Source organism: Coregonus clupeaformis, chromosome 4 (assembly GCF_020615455.1).
Source record: "Coregonus clupeaformis isolate EN_2021a chromosome 4, ASM2061545v1, whole genome shotgun sequence".
In the NCBI taxonomy this organism is placed as follows: domain Eukaryota; kingdom Metazoa; phylum Chordata; class Actinopteri; order Salmoniformes; family Salmonidae; genus Coregonus; species Coregonus clupeaformis.
Window position 1 is genome coordinate 13,006,852 of NC_059195.1, and position 17,290 is coordinate 13,024,141.

The 17,290-nt window shown below is 46.7% G+C and overlaps 2 protein-coding genes across 5 annotated transcripts; one reads left to right on the forward strand and one right to left on the reverse strand.

Moving 5' to 3' along the window:
* Nucleotides 1-13: 13 nt before the first annotated feature.
* trappc2 (trafficking protein particle complex subunit 2) lies at nt 14-2,983 on the forward strand. The gene is made up of 5 exons (XM_041870110.2): nt 14-59; nt 312-430; nt 673-817; nt 2,415-2,500; nt 2,591-2,983. The coding sequence occupies exons 2-5, from the start codon at nt 338-340 to the stop codon at nt 2,687-2,689; spliced, it is 423 nt and encodes a 140-aa protein (XP_041726044.1). The 5' UTR covers nt 14-59; nt 312-337; the 3' UTR covers nt 2,690-2,983.
* A 3,399-nt stretch (nt 2,984-6,382) lies between these two features.
* LOC121553186 (ras-related protein Rab-9A) lies at nt 6,383-8,976 on the reverse strand. 4 transcript variants are annotated; one of them, XM_041866202.1, is made up of 4 exons: nt 8,689-8,976; nt 8,098-8,166; nt 7,947-7,976; nt 6,383-7,844 (listed from the first exon to the last, which is right to left on the reverse strand). In XM_041866202.1, the coding sequence occupies exon 4, from the start codon at nt 7,800-7,802 to the stop codon at nt 7,197-7,199; it is 606 nt and encodes a 201-aa protein (XP_041722136.1). In that variant the 5' UTR covers nt 7,803-7,844; nt 7,947-7,976; nt 8,098-8,166; nt 8,689-8,976; the 3' UTR covers nt 6,383-7,196. The 4 variants fall into 4 exon arrangements, with proteins under 4 accessions (XP_041722136.1, XP_041722120.1, XP_041722129.1 ...); XM_041866186.1 differs by having other exon boundaries at nt 8,098-8,218; XM_041866195.1 differs by having other exon boundaries at nt 8,684-8,976.
* Nucleotides 8,977-17,290: the final 8,314 nt, after the last annotated feature.

Consider the following 17,290-nt stretch of genomic DNA (forward strand, 5'->3'; position numbering starts at 1 on the left):
TTCATGTCGTTATCAAACAGCGACGTTATCCCCGTAAAGGAGAGGCTCGTTTTTAACAGGTAAACAAACATTTGATTTATCAAATTAAAACCATTGCTTTAGAGGTCAAATGCATGTACCTATGGGATCTTTATGAAAATTAAGACTTTTGTAGTTTGCTTCAATGTGTTTAGCTTGACGATAATCACGTATTTGCAGCACGATAGCTACATTAAGGTTAGCTACAAGCTAATTTAGCTAGCTAGTTAAGGATTTAAGTCCAGTGTCCATATTACTACTATCCAATAATGTATATATTTCTGTTCACACAGAACATTGCAGGTTGCTGGAAAGAAACATGTCTGGGAGTTTCTATTTTGTCATGGTTGGGCATCATGATAATCCTGTCTTTGAAATGGAATTCTTGCCTGCTGGTAAAGCTGAGTCAAAGGAAAGTGTCTTTATGGTATCCTCAACATCATATATATATATATATATATATATATATATATATATATATATATATATATATATATAGGCCTATGTTCCTGGTAACTGTCTAAAGGGGCAGCTAGCCTATATAACTGTGTATTGATTTTATTTTATATTATAGATATTGGTCTACATCCAGTAAAAAGAAGAGGCTACTGTAATGCCCACTCGATTACCATTCTGTCTCTTCTATGTAAACAGGATGACCACCGGCATCTAAACCAGTTCATTGCACATGCAGCCCTCGACTTGGTGGATGAAAACATGTGGCTGTCTAACAACATGTACCTGAAAACTGTGGACAAGTTCAACGAGTGGTTCGTCTCTGCCTTTGTCACTGCAGGACATATCCTTTTCTAGCTATTACCCAATACCTACAGGTAAGTAAGTAGCCTTGTCCAAGCCAGAACAGTCCATAGGGCAGGAGCATATCTCCTGTTTCTGTAGCTTGTGGCAGCTTGATGTACAATTGAACTCTGCATAGGACGCTAGCCTATCACAGGGACATATCCCCAATCTTGAGTGCTGAGTGCCAGGCAGAGAAGCATCGGGTCCTGTTTTTTTTTGTCTTTGGGATCTGGTAATGAAGTGTGGCTGTTGAGCAAGTTGAGGAGACTTAATTACTTGGTGTTACCTTAGATTGTAAACTGTCATGGTCAAAACATATTGATTCAATGGTTGTAAAGATGGGGAGAGGTCGGTCTGTGATAAAGAGATGCTCTGCTTTTTTGACACAACAGTCCACAAAGCAAGTCATGTAGGCTCTAGTTTTATCTTATCTTGATTATTGTTCAGTCATATGGTCAAGTGCTGCAAAGAAGGACCTAGTTAAGCTGCAGCTGGTCCAGAACAGAGCGGCACGTTTTGCTCTTCATTGTAATCAGAGGGCTAATATCAATACTATGCATGCCAGTCTCTCTTGGCTAAGAGTTGAGGAAAAACTGACTGCATCATTTCTTATTTTTATAAGAAATATTAATGTGTTGGAAATTCCAAATAGTTTGCATAGTCAACTTACACACAGCACTGACACACACACTTACCCCAACATACATGCCACCAGGTGTCTTTTCACAGTCCCCAGGTCCAGAACAAATTCAAGCAAACATACAGTATTATACAGAGCCATTATTGCATGGAACTCCCTTCCATCTCATAAAGCGAAAGTGAACAGCAAACCTGTTTTAATAATTAAAAAAATTAAATAAAGCAACACCTCACGGCACAACGCCTCTCCCCCATGTGACCAACGTTTTGTGTGTATGTATTGACATGTATGTGTAACTGATAGATGCACACACATGTAAATGTCTCCTGAGTGGCGCAGTGGTCTAAGGCAGTGCCACTAGAGATCCTGGTTCGAATCCAGGCTCTGTCGCAGCCGGCCGTGACCGGGAGACTCATGGGCGGCGCACAATTGGCCCAGTGTCGTCCAGGGTAGGGGAGGGAATGGCTGGCAGGGATGTAGCTCAGTTGATAGAGCATGGCATTTGCAACGCCAGGGTTGTGGGTTCGATTCCCACGGGGGGCCAGTATGAAAAATATATATATATATGTATTCACTAACTGTAAGTCGCTCTGGATAAGAGCGTCTGCTAAAATGTAAATGTAAATGTTTTTAAATGTATGTAATTTGTAAAGTATTTTGTCTGTAATGTATTTTTCGCTATGTGTCGGACCCCAGTAAGACTAGCTGTCGCCGTTGGCATGGGGATCCTAATAAAATCAAGACTCGACTGGGGATTGAACCTTCAACCTTCCAATCTCAGGGCGGACACCAACCACAAGGCCACAGAGACCTATATAGCCCTCTGGAAACATTGCAACAAAACATAAATATTATGTCTACAGTGTTGAATTCAACAAATCATCATTGTTACAAAGGGCCCAGACAAATAATTAGTGTGTGTGTGTTCCATTTTTCCCTTAACCATCTCCATCACATATGAGATTCATCATGCTTCATGATGTACGACAAGAAGATGGAATCAAAAACTTCTTCAATGACGTGTATGATTTATACATTAAGGTGAGTTATTCTTTCTATATACAGTATGTGTATACAGTATGTTCATGTATAATTCATATTCTGATGATTTATTATTGTGCTCTTTACCAGTTTGCAATGAATCCTTTCTATGAAACCAATGCTCCAATCCGGTCGACGGCATTTGACAGGAAAGTACAGTTCCTTGGAAAGAAGCACCTCTTGAGCTGATGAACTAACCTGGACAACATGGTTGTGTAGCTTTTTTAATTTCTTAATTGTGTGCAGTTTCCATTTGAAATATGTTTTAAGACAGACATAATATACAACTAATTTGTCTATGATCACCTGTTGTATGTTTGATAAATTCAGTATGTATTACTGATACTTCCCAACCAATGTATAAAAGCTATTGTAAGCATGGAACATTGTTGCATAACGAATGGATGGTACACTGTATATACAAAGGTATGTGGACACCCCTTCAAATTTATGGATTCGGCAATTTCAGCCACACCCGTTGCTGACAGGTGTATAAAATCGAGCACACCGCCATGCAATCTCCATAGACAAACATTTGCAGTAGAATGGCCTTACTGAAGAGCTCAGTGACTTTCAACGTGGCACCGTCATAGGATGCCACCTTTCCAACAAGTCAGTTTATCAAATTTCTGCCCTGCTGCCCCGGTCAACTGTAAGTGCTGTTATTGTGAAGTGGAAACGTCTAGGAGCAACAACGGCTCAGCCGCGAAGTGGTAGGCCACACAAGCTCACAGAAAGGGAACGCAGAGTGCTGAAGCGCATAAATATTGTCTCCTCGGTTGCAACATTCACAACTGAGTTCCAAACTGCCTCTGAAAGCAACGTCCGCACAATAACTGTTCATCGGGAGCTTCATGAAATGGGTTTCCATGGCTGAGCAGCCGCACACAAGCCTAAGATCACCATGCGCAATGCCAAGTGTTGGCTGGAGTGGTGTAAAGCTCGCCGCCATTGGATTCTGGAGCAGTGGAAACACCTTCTCTGGAGTGATGAATCACGTCTCACCATCTGGCAGTCTGACTGACGAATCTGGGTTTGGCATAGTGCCAACTGTAAAGTTTGGAGGAGGAATAACGGTCTGGGGCTGTTTTTCATGGTTTGGGCTAGGTCCCTTAGTTCCAGTGAAGGAAAATCTTAACGCTACATCATACAATGACATTCTAGATGATTTTGTGCTTCCAACTTTGTGGCAACAGTTTGGGGAAGGCCCTTTCCTGTTTCAGCATGACAATGCCCCTGTGCACAAAGCGAGGTCCATACAGAAATGGTTTGTCGAGATTGGTGTGGAAGAACTTGACTGGCCTGCACAGAGCCCTGACCTCAACCCCATCAAACACCTTTGGGATGAATTGGAACGCCGACTGTGAGCCAGACCTAATCGCCCAACATCCGTGCCCGACCTCACTAATGCTCTTGTGGCTGAATGCAAGTAAATATATATATAAAAAAATTGTAATGTCCCCGCAGCAATGTTCCAACATCTAGTGGAAAGCCTTCCCAGAAGATTGGAGGCTGTTATAGCAGCAAAGGGGGGACCAACTCCATATTAATGCCCATGATTTTGGAATGAAATGTTCGACAAGCAGGTGTCCACATACTTTTGGTCATGTAGTGTATGTGTGAGTGCCACCAGCATTGTTTCCTAGTTTGATAATAATGACACGGTTTGTATGAGCTTTTCTCTGACCTTGAATGAGCTTGTTAAATACTAGCCCATTCAATAGACGGTAATGTTAAACATTATGCTGTCTTCCATCTTAGGGGAATTCTCTGACGCTGCCCAAATGCTCTGTCTAAATGCAACTACGCCCTGCACACAATAGTTTTGGAAACATTTGCAACCTAACTTTCATATAAGCGAGAAATCATTTTTCAAATACAAAACATACAATGAATGTACGCAGTTTAGGAAAGTTGCACCCGGCTGTATTTTGAGAAACACTGGAAATGTGGAATGGCATGTGTCGTAGCCGGCTGCAACTTTGCTAAACTGCGCAAAGTAAGTGTACCTTTTGTATTTGAAATAATATTTCTTGCTTGTATGAAAGTTATGTTCCAAAGGTTTCCAAAACCGCATTGCAAGTGAAGCGTATTTGCGTTTAGACAGAGTGTCGGGATTGTAGTTCACATGGAGGCAGCAGTGGTCCGTACCATTAACTGAAAACCCAAAAGGGGGGCTGGCTATACTTCTCGAGAGCTAGTTAAAAATATGTATATTTGGCTGAGTTTACACAGGCAGCCCAATTCTGATCTTTTGCCCAATTATTGGCAAAATATCTGATCTGATTGGTCAAAAGACCCATTATTGGCAAAATATCACATTTAGGCTGCACGTGTAAACTAAGCCATTCATTCCTGAGGTTTATGAAATGCTCTATAACTCACTGTCCAGTTTCTCTGATTAAATACTCTTTCCTTAACATAATTTTGGGATTTCTTCTGGTGACCTTGTACCAAATAATTCACTGGTTTACATGTTTGTGCCGTACAAGGTAATGTTGATTCACTAATCAATGGGTATGTAAGTTACCGATAGAGACACTCACATTCTGCTAAACTGAAATCGCATGACAATTGACTGAGGGAATGGTCTGCCTGTAATGGGTCCTTTATGAATGCAACAATCATACCAAACATTTCTCAATGACTTCCTGCTGAAGTCTTACTCTAACTGATATCTTTATATTTTCTGAAGTGTTTGTTTTCATAATGTAGTTTTCTTTCATAGTGGGGATGAAATACAAACATGTTTTCAGGGGAAATGATTCATTCATGGACAGTTTATTCAAATAACATTTTCCATTCAACTTGCATTCCAATCATTCTGGACAACACTGCTGCAGCTAAATAATATGAAAGATGATCAAAAACAAATGTTCTCAGCACACTACCTAAATTAGATGAAATATAAACGAGGGATTTGTGATAATGTACAATACTGTAAAATCAATAAGCAATAACTGTTGAAATCCAAAGTCTTAGTATCAAAACTATACTAGTAAGGAAGAAAATGAAATTGATCTCCATGAATGTAAATAAAATGCATGTAAGATTAGATGTCCATAGAAAAACTGGCAACGGTTTTTGCTGACGACATGACGGTGGTAGGCCTGATCACCGACGATGATGAGACCGCCTATAAAGAGGTCAGTGACCTGGTAGTGTGGTGCCAGAACAACAACCTCGCCCTCAACGTCAGAAAGATAAAGAAGCTGATCGTGGACTACAGGAAACGGAGGGGTGAGCATGCCCCCATCCACATCGACGGGGCTGTAGTGGAGTGGGTTGAGAGCTTCAAGTTCCTTGGTGTCCACATCACTAAGGAATTAACATGGTCCACACACACCAACACAGGTCGTGAAGGCAAAACAACGCCTCGTTCTCCTCAAGAGGCTGAAAAGATTTGGCATGGGCCTTCAGATCCTCAAAGTTCTACAGCTGCACTAACTCTTGACTCATCACATACACTGCTGCTACTGTTTTATCTATCCTGTTGCCTAGTCACTTTATGTACATATCTACCTCAATTACTTCGTACCCCTGCACATCGACTCGGTACTGGTACCCCGTGTATATAGCCAAGTTATCGTTACTCGTGTATTTATTCCTTGTCTTATTAGTTTTCTATATTTTTCTCTGCATTGTTAGGAAGAGCCCATAAGTAAGCATTTCACTGTTTACGAAGCATGTGACAAATACAATTTGAGGTACATACAGTATTTTAACTTGTTCAATCATATCCACCTACTTATCACCCATCTTTTAATTACAATTAGCCAAGTTATTGGATCACTGAAATTCTGGTATGATAAAAAAACTATTCTTTACAAACTATTAGTGGTAGTGAGCATAATATGTCATGCAGGACATACACATAGGATACCAACTCAACTATTTATTGAACATTCCTTATCTCTTGTCGTGCTGTGCAGGTGTTAAAACATGGAGTCCATTACATAATGATAACTTATTAATTACGGTATGTTCAGAACAAATATTGCAAGGCCAGCAAGTTATATAGAATTCTCAGCTACCAGCACCTCTAATAAACAGTAAGAAATCACAAATGCCTTAATTTCTGCTTATATTTCTCCCTCTGTACAATAAAGTAGTGACAGTAGACCTTGAACTTCATCAAATAAAAATACTTCATAAATTACTCTGCTTTGTATCAACATTGATGTTATAAATATGAATATATTATGTATATTCCTAATCCCATTCAGGTCAGTTGATTAAAGTGACTTGCTTTTAAAGTATCACATTTGGGGTCATATCTCTGGATAAGGTCCTCAATACATTTTGAATGGAATCAAATATATTTTCACTGTTAAGGCAGCTCATCTCAACCTTGGTTTCAGTCACAGTGTAAGAAACACTTTCTACAAAAAAAGGGTACTTTGAGTGTGTAACATGAATTGGAAATGAAACTTTGTAAATATATATGTTGTAATAATATAATGTAATGTTTTAAGATATATATCAATCAAAGATGGCACAGATTGAAATTATAATAATACCCTTCTTCAGTACCCTCTTTACATCAATGAGTCCAGAGACCAACATACCCAGTTGATTATCATCCACTGACACTAGCCAGTACTTGCATACAGTATTTGAGAGAGCATGAGTGTTGATAAGCCTGTGTGTGTCTTCCTAGCTCCAGTTCTTTATAGGTTGTAGGCCCTACATTATATCAACAGCAGGAAGCACTGGAGCGGGGCTTTCTGTGGAGGTTAACTGTGTCTGTGGGGATGAGGTGGTCTGCCCTTTCCTCCATGGCTAGCACATTCCGCACCGCCTCCTCAAAGGCTATAGCTACGTTGGTGGAATCCTTGGCACTGGTCTCATAGTAAGGGTGATTGCCGTTATCCCGACACCACTGTTGAGCATCCTCAGTAGACACCTGCCTCTCCGTCACATCCACCTTGTTCCCCAGCACCACGAAGGGGAACTTCTCGGGCTCCTTGACGTCGGCGTAGTAGATGAACTCCTTCTTCCAGTTGGCCAGGTTGTGGAAGCTCTGGTTGTCGTCCACGCTGAAGGTGAGCAGGCAGCAGTCGGAGCCGCGGTAGAAGGGAGTCCTGAGGCTGCGGAAACGCTCCTGTCCAGCCGTGTCCCAGATCTGCATGGTGACCAGACGGCTGTCTACCTCCAGGTCCTTGTTGAGGAACTCCACGCCGATGGTGTGGAAGAGGTGCGTATCAAACTTGTTGGTGACGTAGCGGTTCATGAGGGAGCTCTTCCCCACTCCTCCATCTCCCAGCAGGATGACTTTCAGCAGGGATGACTTAGCGGTCATGGCTCTTAAATGACAGTGGACTCTTCCTCTGGAGAATAGGAACTGGGGGACAGCAATGTGTAACTAACAACTGTAGCACAATAGCCTTCAAGTTTCTCAAACCTGTTTTTCCACCTAAAGAGTATATGTCTAGGCGCTACTTACCTTTACTGCTCAGTGTAGATATTCTGAAACCTATGGAAAACACTTGCATGTTAGCAGTTTATCTTACAGCAATTCAACACTAGTCAAAAATCCCCACACAAATTGGGAGAAGGGGAATGTGGTTAACCTTGCCGGAAGAGACTTGACTTACCCGTGAGTTAGTGAAGCCTCCTACGGTCTCTGCTGGCCCGGATCAAGTGTTACAGACAGTGGCCGGGTCCTTAGTCACGTGTCGGTCATTATAATGTGAAGAGTAGTCAACATTAAACCAGCTGGAATGAAATATTAGCAAGCAATGTGTTGACTGAACCTTCAAGTATAACTACATAACATAAATATTCAGTGCAGTGACTGCACAGCTGTCTGTATTACCGGCCCTTTTACAAAAGATACTGATAACGTTACATAGCTAAACTGACATGTCATTACTACTGTTAGCTAACAGTAGCTAACAAGTGAAATTGCTAAATAGTTAGCTAGCTAACGTTAGTTCGTCTTGTATAGCTAGCTAGCTAAACAGCTAGGTAATTATGATACGGGGAAAAATCATGGTGAAATATTGTTTGTAACTAACTTATAACAAATAGGGCACAACGCCCTCAAAACAGTCTGAAGTTGGATGACAATCAATATTTAGCTAGCTTTGTTATGCTAGTTAGCCTAGCTAGTCATCAAGCCTGCTGAAAACTATTTAGCTAACGTTAGCTAGCTAGCTAAACCTTCAGACACTTAGTTACCTTACGGTTGGCAAGTTTTGAAGAACACATCCGAGGACTGTGATGGTTGATAGCTTTTTTCTAGTTGTCTATTGTTTGGCTTCGATGGCAGTTAGCTAACTAGCTGGCTCTCACTCGATCAACACTGATGGCTGCGTCGGCGGCCTAGCCTCTGTTTCCACTCATGTGACCTAAGAAGTCTCGAGCTTTTTACAGTACTGTCAAATATTCTCGAGTCTCATCACTCAGTTTGCAATTGCAGATTATTTATAATAAAAAGCCATTTTAAACAAATACAACTATACTGGTGACTGTTTTAACCATAGAGATTGATAGAGGACTCATCTTTGTATCTAATGAGGCTATCTCCATGTTAAAGTAATTTACATTTTAGTCATTTTAGCAGATGCTCTTATCCAGAGCGATTTACAGTTAGTGAGTGCATACAGTTTTCTTCTTTACCATTGGCTAATCCTTCCTGATGACCCAGTTGAACATGACTCCAACAGGGTCACCAGGTGGGATCTGCCAATAAAGTTGGAAGTCCCAGCCATTTGGCTATATTAAAGTGGTGGAAGCCCTCAATGCAAGGGGCCCGGGTTCCTAGAAGCACGGTTTCGGCTGCTACAGTTTTGCTTAGGTACTGCTGTTTAACTGACGCCCGGCCCAGAAATACAATTTCCATACATGCCCACATAGAGAAGTCAGATTAGAATATTCCTAATAAGACACTTTAGTCAATACTGTAATGACCCAGCTGGGTCATAAAGTAAAAGAGAGACGGGCACCAGGTGTACAGGCAGAACACAGGTTTATTCCTGAATGGGCTATTGTTCAGGCCACAACCCACGCCGCTAAACCTCGAACATACACAAATAGAACATGTCAAATCAAGGGTCCCGAACAGAAGCGAGAGAGATGAGACCGTAACCTCTATTTAAGCATTCCAAAACCCCGCGGGATTTCCCATCAACCCCCCCAACCTTTCCATCTGTCCTGGCATATTTAACCCCTGCTAGCACCCATGAGAACGATAACACATCCATGAACACAGAACACAATACAGGGTCGTTACATAGCCCCCCCCTTTCTAAACCCTAGCCCCTAGGGTTACAAAACAAAATCCTTAAAACGACCCGGAGGTCGCATCAGTCTCTTGTGCCTCCCCTTGACTCTCACTGGTGGACCCCCAGAACACTCATCTGCCCCAATGTCATTTCCAGCGCCCTCCGAAGAGGCAGCCCCCGTCCCAGGCTCAGCTTGCACTAGAGTCTCCTCGCTAGACTGTCCCCGTGTGCTCACATCAGAGTCCTCACTTCCATTCCCTACCGTTTTCCTCCCTCTGTAGGGCGCCAATCGATCCCGGTGGACCACCACCTTCCTGCCCCGTGGGGAACCTCCACCGGTACGTCACCTCCCCCACTCTCTCTATCACCAGGCACGGCCCCACCCAGGCACTGTCCAGCTTTGGGCACCGCCCCTTCTTGCGCGTGGGGTTGTGAAGCCACACGCGTTCTCCCGCTCCAAAGTGCCTCCCCCTAGCGCGTGAGTCATAGTGGCGCTTTTGGCGCATTCCTGCGTTCTCGAGTTGCTCTCTTGCGAAGGTGTGAGCCGCTTCTAACCGGTTCTGCAGTCGACGAACATAGTTCGGGCCAGGCAAAACCCCGTCGTCGTTATCAGGAGGGTGGCCAAACGTCAGTTCGGCTGGGGTGCGCAACTCACGACCTAACATTAGTAGCGCTGGGGAGCACGCAGTCGATTCCTGAACAGCCGACCTACATGCCATAAGAATAAACGGTAAGTGGGTGTCCCAATCTCTCTGGTGTTTTGAGGTAACGATAGCCAGCTGTTGTGCTAATGTTCTGTTAAATCTTTCCACCAGCCCATCACTCTGGGGGTGAAGCGGAGTAGTGCGCGTCTTCTCCGCGCCTAACCGTCTACACAACTCTGAGAACACCCGTGACTCAAAGTTTCTCCCCTGGTCGCTGTGTATAGACTGTGGCACCCCGAACCGACTGATTATTCCCCCTACCAATGCATCAGCTACTGTTTCTGCCTCCTGGTCTGGGAGAGCGTAAGCCTCTGGCCACTTGGTGAAGTAGTCCATAGCAGTTAGAGTCCACCTGTTACCGCTGTCTGTGGTTGGAAACGGTCCAACTATGTCTACCCCCAGTCTCTCCATGGGCTCCCCTACTGGGAATTGTTGTAGGAGGGCGTGTGACTGACCTGGAGGTCCTTTCTTAGCAGCACACTCATCGCACTGCCTGCAAAAGTCCTCCACATCCCTCCTGTGCCTGGCCCAATAGAAGCCTTTACGTACGCGCTTTAACGTTTTGGAGACCCCAAAATGCCCTGCGCCTACTCCCCCGTGAAGCTGCTGTAACACGCTCCCTTGCAGCCTTTTGGGAACCACTACCTGCCACGTCATTTCTCCAGTAGCTGGCTTTTTCCACCCCCTCTGGAGCACTCCCTCAGCCACTCTAAGGACTGAGAATTTAGCCCACAGTCCTTTGGTGACTGGTGATAGAGGGGCTACTTCCCCCCATGGCGGTCGTCTTCTCTCTTCCACCCACCCCAGCACAGGACGCAGCTCTGCGTCCTCCTCCTGGCGACGCCTCCACTCCCCGACGTCCACAGCCTCAAGCTCCCGGCACTCTGTCACCCTCAGCTGACTCACCGTGGCGGTGACTCCCTCCTCCATGCACAGTTCCCTCTCTCGCTCCACCCGTTTGGCGCAGTACCCACAGTCAATCAATTTCAATCAATTTTATTTTATATAGCCCTTCTTACATCAGCTAATATCTCGAAGTGCTGTACAGAAACCCAGCCTAAAACCCCAAACAGCTAGTAATGCAGGTGTAGAAGCACGGTGGCTAGGAAAAACTCCCTAGAAAGGCGAAAACCTAGGAAGAAACCTAGAGAGGAACCAGGCTATGAGGGGTGGCCAGTCCTCTTCTGGCTGTGCCGGGTGAAGATTATAACAGAACCATGCCAAGATGTTCAAAAATGTTCATAAGTGACAAGCATGGTCAAATAATAATCAGGAATAAATCTCAGTTGGCTTTTCATAGCCGATCATTAAGAGTTGAAAACAGCAGGTCTGGGACAGGTAGGGGTTTCGTAACCGCAGGCAGAACAGTTGAAACTGGAATAGCAGCAAGGCCAGGCGGACTGGGGACAGCAAGGTGTCATCATGCCCGGTAGTCCTGACGTATGGTCCTAGGGCTCAGGTTCTCAGAGAGAAAGAGAGAACGAGAGAATTAGAGAGAGCATACTTAAATTCACACAGGACACTGGATAAGACAGGAGAAGTACTCCAGGTATAACCAACTAACCCCAGCCCCCCGACACATAAACTACTGCAGCATAAATACTGGAGGCTGAGACAGGAGCGGTCCGGAGACACTGTGGCCCCATCCGAAGAAACCCCGGACAGGGCCAAACAGGAAGGATATAACCCCACCCACTCTGCCAAAGCACAGCCCCCGCACCACTAGAGGGATATCCTCAACCACCAACTTACAATCCTGAGACAAGGCCGAGTATAGCCCACAGAGGTCTCCACCACAGCACAAACCAAGGGGGGCGCCAACCCAGACAGGAAGATCACGTCAGTAACTCAACCCACTCAAGTGACGCACCCCTCCCAGGGACGGCATGAAAGAGCACCAGCAAGCCAGTGACTCAGCCCCTGCAACAGGGTTAGAGGCAGAGAACCCCAGTGGAGAGGGGAACCGGCCCGGCAGAGACAGCAAGGGCTGTTCGTTGCTCCAGAGCCTTTCCGTTCACCTTCACACTCCTGGGCCAGACTACACTCAATCATATGACCTACTGAAGAGATAAGTCTTCAGTAAAGACTTAAAGGTTGAGACCGAGTCTGCGTCTCTCACATGGGTAGGCAGACTGTTCCATAAAAATGGAGATCTATAGGAGAAAGCCCTGCCTCCCGCTGTTTGCTTAGAAATTCTAGGGACAATTAGGAGGCCTGCGTCTTGTGACCGTAGCGTACGTATTGGTATGTACGGCAGGACCAACTCGGAAAGATAGGTAGGAGCAAGCCCATGTAACGCTTTATAGGTTAACAGTAAAACCTTGAAATCAGCCCTTGCCTTAACAGGAAGCCAGTGTAGGGAAGCTAGCACTGGAGTAATATGATCAAATTTCTTGGTTCTAGTCAGGATTCTAGCAGCCGTATTTAGCACTAACTGAAGTTTATTTAGTGCTTTATCCGGGTAGCCGGAAAATAGAGCATTGCAGTAGTCTAACCTAGAAGTAACAAATGCATGGATTAATTTTTCTGCATCATTTTTGGACAGAAAATTTCTGATTTTTGCAATGTTACGTAGATGGAAAAAAGCTGTCCTTGAAACAGTCTTGATATGTTCGTCAAAAGAGAGATCAGGGTCAAGAGTAACGCCGAGGTCCTTCACAGTTTTATTTGAGACGACTTTACAACCATCAAGATGAATTGTCAGATTTAACAGAAGATCTCTTTGTTTCTTGGGACCTAGAACAAGCATCTCTGTTTTGTCCGAGTTTAAAAGTAAAAAGTTTTCAGCCATCCACTTCCTTATGTCTGAAACACAGGCTTCTAGCGAGGGCAATTTTGGGGCTTCACCATGTTTCATTGAAATGTACAGCTGTGTGTCATCCGCATAGCAGTGAAAGTTAACATTATGTTTTCGAATACAGCCGTCCTCAGCACATGGGCGGCGGGACAAGGCGTCTGCATTGCTGTGGCGAAGGCCGGCCCTGTGCTCCACCTGGAAGTCGTAGGGTTGCAGCTCCTCCAACCAGCGGGCGATCTGACCCTCTGGCTCCTTGAAGGAGAGAAGCCACTGCAGGGCGGAGTGATCCGTCCGCACCACAAACGGCAGGCCCCCCAGGTAGTACTTGAAATGGCGTACTGCTGCCACGACAGCCAAAAGCTCCCTCCTTGTCACGCAGTAGCGTTTTTCAGCCTTATCAAAAGTTCTGCTGTAATAAGCTACTACGTGCTCCCCGTCAGAACCACGCTGAGCCAGCACGGCCCCCAAGCCCTCATTGCTTGCGTCGGTGTCCAGGATAAACGGACGGTTTGGGTCTGGTGAGGACAGGACAGGGGCCTCCACCAGGGCACGTTTGAGGGCCTCAAACGCCCGCTGGTGCTCTTCGGTCCACTGAAAAACAGTGTCCTTCTTGAGAAGGTGGTTCAAAGGAGCTGCTATCCCCGCAAACCCTTTCACAAACCTATGATAGTAGGATGCCAGACCCAGGAAGCTCTTAACCTCTTTTTTTCCCCTTGGAATTGGCCACCCCCTCACAGCCTCCACTTTGTCTGGCATCGTGCTGATACCCTCACCACCCAGCTGATGACCCAGGAACGCCAACTCCCTTTGCATGAAATGGCACTTTTCCGGGTGTAATTTTAGCCCCGCCCCCGAGATCCTCTCCAGCACTCGCCTAAGTGCCCCCAGTGCCCCCTCAAATGACGTGCCGTGTACCAATATGTCGTCTAGGTACACGACACACTCGTCTCTCGGAACCCCCGCCAGCACTCTGTCCATGAGCCTCTCAAAGGTGGCAGGAGCATTACAAAGCCCGAAGCACAGCACCTTGAACTGCCAATGGCCCCTATCCGTGGAGAAGGCCATTTTTTCACATGCCCCAGGCGAGAGGGGCACCTGCCAGTAGCCACTGCGCAGATCAAGGGAAGAGAACCACGAGGACCCTCTGACGTGGTCTAGCGACTCATCGATCCTCGGTATGGGGTAAGAGTCTTTAATGGTGACAGAATTTAGGCCCCTGTAGTCCGCACAAAACCTAAGTTTACCCCCTTTCTTAGGCACCATGACAACCGGCGCGGACCATGGGCTATCTGATGGCTCAATGAAATCAGCCCGCAACATGTCAGCAATAGCTGTGGCTGCTGCTTCCCTCTTGGCAAAGGGGAATGCGACGGGGCCGAATTTTAATGGGTTGGTTGTCCCCAGTGTCGATGTCGTGCTGAACCAGGTGCGTTTGCCCTACCTCATCTTCCCCCCAAAGCGAAGCTATCTTTAAAGTCAAACAGCAGCTGCTTTAACTGTCTCTGTTGTCTCTCGTCCAGACCTTGACAGTTTTTCAGCCACACAGCCTCAACGGCGTCGATAACTTCCTCCTTCCCCCCGTCGGGCTGATGGGGTGAAGGAGCCAGTGTGTTTTGGGCTACTGGGATGCCTGTGCTTGCACCATTATGGGGAGTGAAGGTCGTTGCCGCCGGAGACAGCTGCTGGGATGGCACAACGACCAAGGGAGCAGCCGGGACGACCAGTGGAGTTTCGGCAAGCTTGGAGGAAGACGGAGGGACAGCCCTGTCCCCTGCTGGCCCTCCCGAAGGCGACATTCCCACTGTGGGCCCCCCGACAGCCTCAAAGTGCCCGAAGCTAAGTCCAACTGAGCCCCACAGTTTTTCAAAAGTCCATTCCCAGTATACAGGGGTCCTGTACCGCTGCTACCCACACCGGACACCCCACAGTTCTCCCCCCACAGTCACAGACACCCGACACTTCCCTAACATGGGGGCTAGCTCCCCGTGACAGTCCGTAGCTGGACAAGGGTCGGCTCCACCCGCACCCCAACAGGTAGTATGTCTGGTCTCACCAGGGTTACTGTAGAGCCCGTGTCGACCAGGGCCAAACATTCCACCCCCTCTACCTTGACGATGACATTGCAGAAGTCCCCAATGGTGGTACGTCCCACCACAACTACCGGACTAGGAAACACGGTGGCAGCTACACCCTGGGGAAGCAGGTCCCCACCCTCTTGCCTGCACTGCTGGGTACCTCTTCTGCTTACTGTGAGTTCGGGGGCGGAGGAATGGGCCCGCGCTGCCCCCTGCGCGAGAACCCGCTGTCGTTTCCCTGTTGACTGGAGAATCTGCCACACTCCCGCTGAATGTGGCCAGGCTGGCCACAACCCCAGCAGACAATGGAAGTTGAGCTGACACTGCGATGTTGTCTGGAGCCCCTCTCAATGACAAGCGAAGCGGTCTTGACTAACCCTCCCAACTCGTCGATCCACTCTGGTTTGGTGACCCCCGGCACCCCGGCCGCCGCTGCTCTCACCTCTGGTTGACTGGCAACCTCCACTCTCACTCCCTCACCCCAGATCATCTCCCTCTTCCTGGCTATCTCCACTGCAGCCCGCAGAGATGCTGGGTCCGACATCTGCACATGCTTACCCAGTTCGGTGGGGGAGAGCGCTCTAATAAAACTGTCCCGTGCCAGCTCGTCTTGCACCCCAATCGGCATAGTTGCATAAGCCCGCCTGGTCAGGCTCAGAATATCACTTGCCAACGCCTTTAATGATTCCCCCTGAAGTCTCTTTTTGTTATTCAGTTCAATCCGCAGCATGTTGGGCTGTGCATCGCTGCCGAAACGGCCCCCAATGCCTCCACTAGCGCACCGTAGTCGCCCCTCTCGTCCGGGGCTAGCGTTAGCAGGCATTCCGACGCCTCCTCTGACAGGCTCAGGGCAAGCTGTAACCCTTTCGTCTCGTCAGACCACCTCCCGGCTCTAGCCAACAACTCGAATTGAGTGAAAAAAACTTCCCATTTACCTTGTCCATTGAACTTTGGAAGTTTAGCCGCTACCGTGGCTAATGGCAATAGGGGCGCTGCCATCTCTGTTTACATAAGGAGGTCCAGCCATTTCCGCGCACGCGGTGACGTCGATATCTCCCGTCGCCGTGACGTCTGTTCTGGTCGAGCGGTTTGAAGGAAAACCCGCCCGTTCTGCCATCTTGCTGACTGACAATTTAACTCCCGCCATGTGGCTCTCCAGCTCTTCTACAGCCGTCATCGCCTGACCCTCCCGACCGGGTACACCCGAGCCCACAACGGACACTTTGTCCGACTCTTCCTTAACTTTCCGCCTCGCCCGATCATCATGCCCGTAGATGCGAGTCACGCTAAAGCTAACCACGGCCTATACTGAAACAGCTAACTCGCCTAATCTCGATCTATCCCGTCGTTCGAAAGCACTTCTGACACCAATGTAATGACCCAGCTGGGTCATAAAGTAAAAGAGAGACGGGCACCAGGTGTACAGGCAGAACACAGGTTTATTCCTGAATGGGCTATTGTTCAGGCCACAACCCACGCCGCTAAACCTCGAACATACACAAATAGAACATGTCAAATCAAGGGTCCCGAACAGAAGCGAGAGAGATGAGACCGTAACCTCTATTTAAGCATTCCAAAACCCCGCGGGATTTCCCATCATACCCCCCCAACCTTTCCATCTGTCCTGGCATATTTAACCCCTGCTAGCACCCATGAGAACGATAACACATCCATGAACACAGAACACAATACAGGGTCGTTACAATACCTTTGTGCACAAAACATCCATTGAATTATTCAAATAATTGTTGCGGAGGACACATTTTTTTTCTTCACTCCCAGCCGAAGATATTAACATTTTATATTCATCCAATGTCTGCCATGTTTTTAGATGACATGATGACTTCTTCGCTGCTCCCGCTGCTCCCTGTGCGCACTGAGTGCTACCCGGATATAGACGGTCCATGAATCGGCTTATGCAAACGTGAGTAGATTACCTTGAAAACATCTTGGACGAGGTCTCCAGTTCTTATTATATCTCAGTG

What these genes read in the sequence shown, in the direction of transcription:
- trappc2 (XM_041870110.2), top strand. Translation starts at nt 338, where the DNA reads ATGTCTGGGAGTTTCTATTTTGTCATGGTTGGGCATCATGATAATCCT. An exon ending in CTGGTAAAGCTGAGTCAAAG is followed by an intron (nt 431 to 672) that starts GAAAGTGTCTTT and finishes CTATGTAAACAG; the next exon opens with GATGACCACCGGCATCTAAA. An exon ending in TGTATGATTTATACATTAAG is followed by an intron (nt 2,501 to 2,590) that starts GTGAGTTATTCT and finishes GCTCTTTACCAG; the next exon opens with TTTGCAATGAATCCTTTCTA.
- LOC121553186 (XM_041866202.1), bottom strand. Translation starts at nt 7,802, where the DNA reads ATGACCGCTAAGTCATCCCTGCTGAAAGTCATCCTGCTGGGAGATGGA.